The sequence below is a fragment of the Quercus lobata genome, chromosome 2 (assembly GCF_001633185.2).
Source record: "Quercus lobata isolate SW786 chromosome 2, ValleyOak3.0 Primary Assembly, whole genome shotgun sequence".
NCBI classification, from domain to species: domain Eukaryota; kingdom Viridiplantae; phylum Streptophyta; class Magnoliopsida; order Fagales; family Fagaceae; genus Quercus; species Quercus lobata.
Window position 1 is genome coordinate 51,959,810 of NC_044905.1, and position 2,805 is coordinate 51,962,614.

The 2,805-nt window shown below is 36.5% G+C and overlaps 1 protein-coding gene across 2 annotated transcripts; it reads right to left on the reverse strand.

Annotated features, from left to right (window-relative positions):
• Window positions 1-232: 232 nt before the first annotated feature.
• Window positions 233-2,456, reverse strand: LOC115978068. 2 transcript variants are annotated; one of them, XM_031100095.1, is made up of 5 exons: window positions 2,157-2,456; window positions 1,968-2,071; window positions 1,600-1,771; window positions 1,395-1,508; window positions 233-1,297 (listed from the first exon to the last, which is right to left on the reverse strand). In XM_031100095.1, the coding sequence occupies exons 1-5, from the start codon at window positions 2,343-2,345 to the stop codon at window positions 482-484; spliced, it is 1,395 nt and encodes a 464-aa protein (XP_030955955.1). In that variant the 5' UTR covers window positions 2,346-2,456; the 3' UTR covers window positions 233-481. The 2 variants fall into 2 exon arrangements, with proteins under 2 accessions (XP_030955955.1, XP_030955954.1); XM_031100094.1 differs by having other exon boundaries at window positions 1,386-1,508.
• Window positions 2,457-2,805: the final 349 nt, after the last annotated feature.

A 2,805-nucleotide genomic window follows, 5' to 3' on the forward strand; every position in this document is an offset into this window, starting at 1 on the left:
TATTTAATTTTTAGGGGACTCCCCAACATGTATTTGCAATGTATCCATTCATAATAACTTAATTTTACGATGGTTACCTATCACGAACCTCCTTTTTTTGTACTTGGGACCGATTGTGAACAAAATATATAACACTAAGAATAGACACGGTTGGAGTTTAACTTTGTGTACAACAAGTAGGAAGAGGTCCCAACTCCCAAGTTAGGACGAAAATGTTGTGGTCTATGTTTTTCAATTTTTCTCCATATTTCTCCAGAACAAGGAGTACATATATGCTCATAGTGATGACCAAACGTGACTACTATCAACGCTTGCATTCTCATAAGATTCACTTGTACTATACTACTTTTGGAATAAAATATCATGCTGAATTTACATAATCATAAATTATATAGAGAAACAAGTAAAGACAAACACACCATGCATATTCTATGCAATGTCTAAATAGTTTAAAACCTCTCAGACAAGATAATTTACTTCATCAATATGTTGCAGAGTGCCTTCGTTGCCTACTCCGTGATGAAAGTGGCCTCCTGCCTATGTTTGAAAGTCTTAAATCAAATTGCTTTGCGAAATCTTTGTGATTTGTGCTTTCTAAACTAGATTCTCCTTCTATGGTAGATGCTTTGTGATACGTTTGAAATTTCTGCTCATTAGACTTTCTGTCATGTGTGTCCTGATTCTTTGTATTCCTATCACTAAACCTCACAAAACCTCTCTCTTTCCCCAACATCTCATTTCGGCTCAGTATTTGTGTAGTCTTCTTCCTCCCACTCATGTTGTCACCAATTGGGCTCAAACTTGATGCAGAGAGTTCCTTATCTACTTCAGCTTTCCTGCTTCTCTCTCCAGTTTCTTTGACATGACTACTATAATTGTTATCTGCCATTTTTTCAGCAGCTAATTTAGAGCCCAAGTTTTCAATATCATGCATTTTGTCATAATTGAATTCATTGTTTATGTGCTTCTTGCCCTCCAAAGCGGCATTTCTATAACTTTGAGGGTCAGATTTTGAAGATCCATCATCAGGAGCTTTATACTGAGGTTGTGATAGTTCCACAGCAGCTCTTGCAGCTGCTGCTGCTTGACTTGCCAATATGAAAGCTGCTTCAGCTGCTGCTGCAGCACCAAAATCTCCGTATTTCTTCCTTGCTTCCATAGTTTTAGAGATGTTTGAATCCTGTTTTAGCTCATCAGGCAAATCATCAATGACTGCTTGTAGTTGAGGATTATTTAGATTAGCTGATTTGTTAGGCTCAGGTTGCTTCTGCTTCTGGTTCACATCCAGTTTCTCTTCCTATATCACGTATGGACGGTCCCAAATTAGAGATCAGATTTTTTTTTTTTCAAAAGAATAAGTACTATTAATAATATTACTTGCTTACTTCAGTTACCAAAGATGATTCTCTCTTAAGATGCATAGCGATTTCATTTGTGGGAGCAATTTCTTTCAGCATTTTGAGTTTGCTGTCCAAGCTTAGCCTTCGGGTTGAAAGTTTTTTTACAATCTAGAAAGACCAAAAGCAGCATTATTTTGGGCTTAGATGTTAAAAGATAAATAAATTTGTGACCTGGAAAAGTTCAAGTATTCAACTCTACCTTAGGATTTACTCCACAGTTAGTGCATAATTCAACAGCGCGTGTGGTGAATTCCTTCCCAAATCTGGATGTGAACATGCTTCTGATCTTTTGCAGTTCTGGCAATTCTCCACATCTTGAGGCTGCGTAGACCAAGCTTGATATTGCCTCCTTGAGCTCATTAGGACATTCTCTAAACAATATGCACATAAATGAGTGACTGATGTTACCACAGTAAGAAGAAAATAGTGCTTTTGGGGTACATCCATAAAGTCTAAACAACATGGACTAAGAAGATGATAACAAAAGAAAAAGTTGTTCTTTAGCAATATAATTGGTATGGAACTAATGAAATTTAACTTGAAGAGAATGCAAGATATGAAACTAACTTATTGTTTTGAATAAGTACAACCCTCTCCACCAAGAGATGGAAGTAGTTTTCTATCATTGCATATGCATCCAACATGTTTTGCTCCCTGATGACAACCTCAACCTGTTAAAAATCCAACAAAAAATTTAGAAAGAATACAGAAGAGAGAAAGAGAGCTGCAAAAAATGACATCAATGATAGAAATTACACGAAGGAGAGCACGTTCTTGGTGACCAAGGTTGAGGAGCTGAATGACATCAGAGCGGGCTTGGCCACAGCGGACATGGTGCTGCTTCTCAAGTGCAGCAATTCTTGAGACAGCAAGATTAACCAGGTTGCTGAACTTTGACTTCTTGAAGCTAATTTTTCCAAGGAAAGCATCTAATTTCTTACCCATGTTTGCTTTCTGATTCTTGTTTGTTTGTTTGAAGTCTGAAAACAACTCAAAAACAATCTCCCTAGAGGTTGTGCTAGCAAAGCAAGCAGATTCAAGCTTACAAAATTTCAATTGGATTGTTTTATGTTCAGAGACTTTTATAAGAATTGAAACACACTATACCTATTAGTCTACGAGGACAAGAGTGCAGTAATGACTGATATATGGAAAACGACCTCACAACCTATAATCAGAGTTTTCTTTGTATATAAGCATGTCCTTACATTACATGGCTATAATTTTGACAGTTATCATATCAATTAGGAACACTTTGCTGGAAGTTTTCTGGTTGCAAATTCAGCCATTAGCTGCTCTTTTGCTTGTATAACTTCAATTTAATGATTTGAGAGGCCAATTTTGCAGAAAATCAACATGTATGAATGAGTTTGGGTCCACAAATTTATTTTTCTTATTTGGAGAA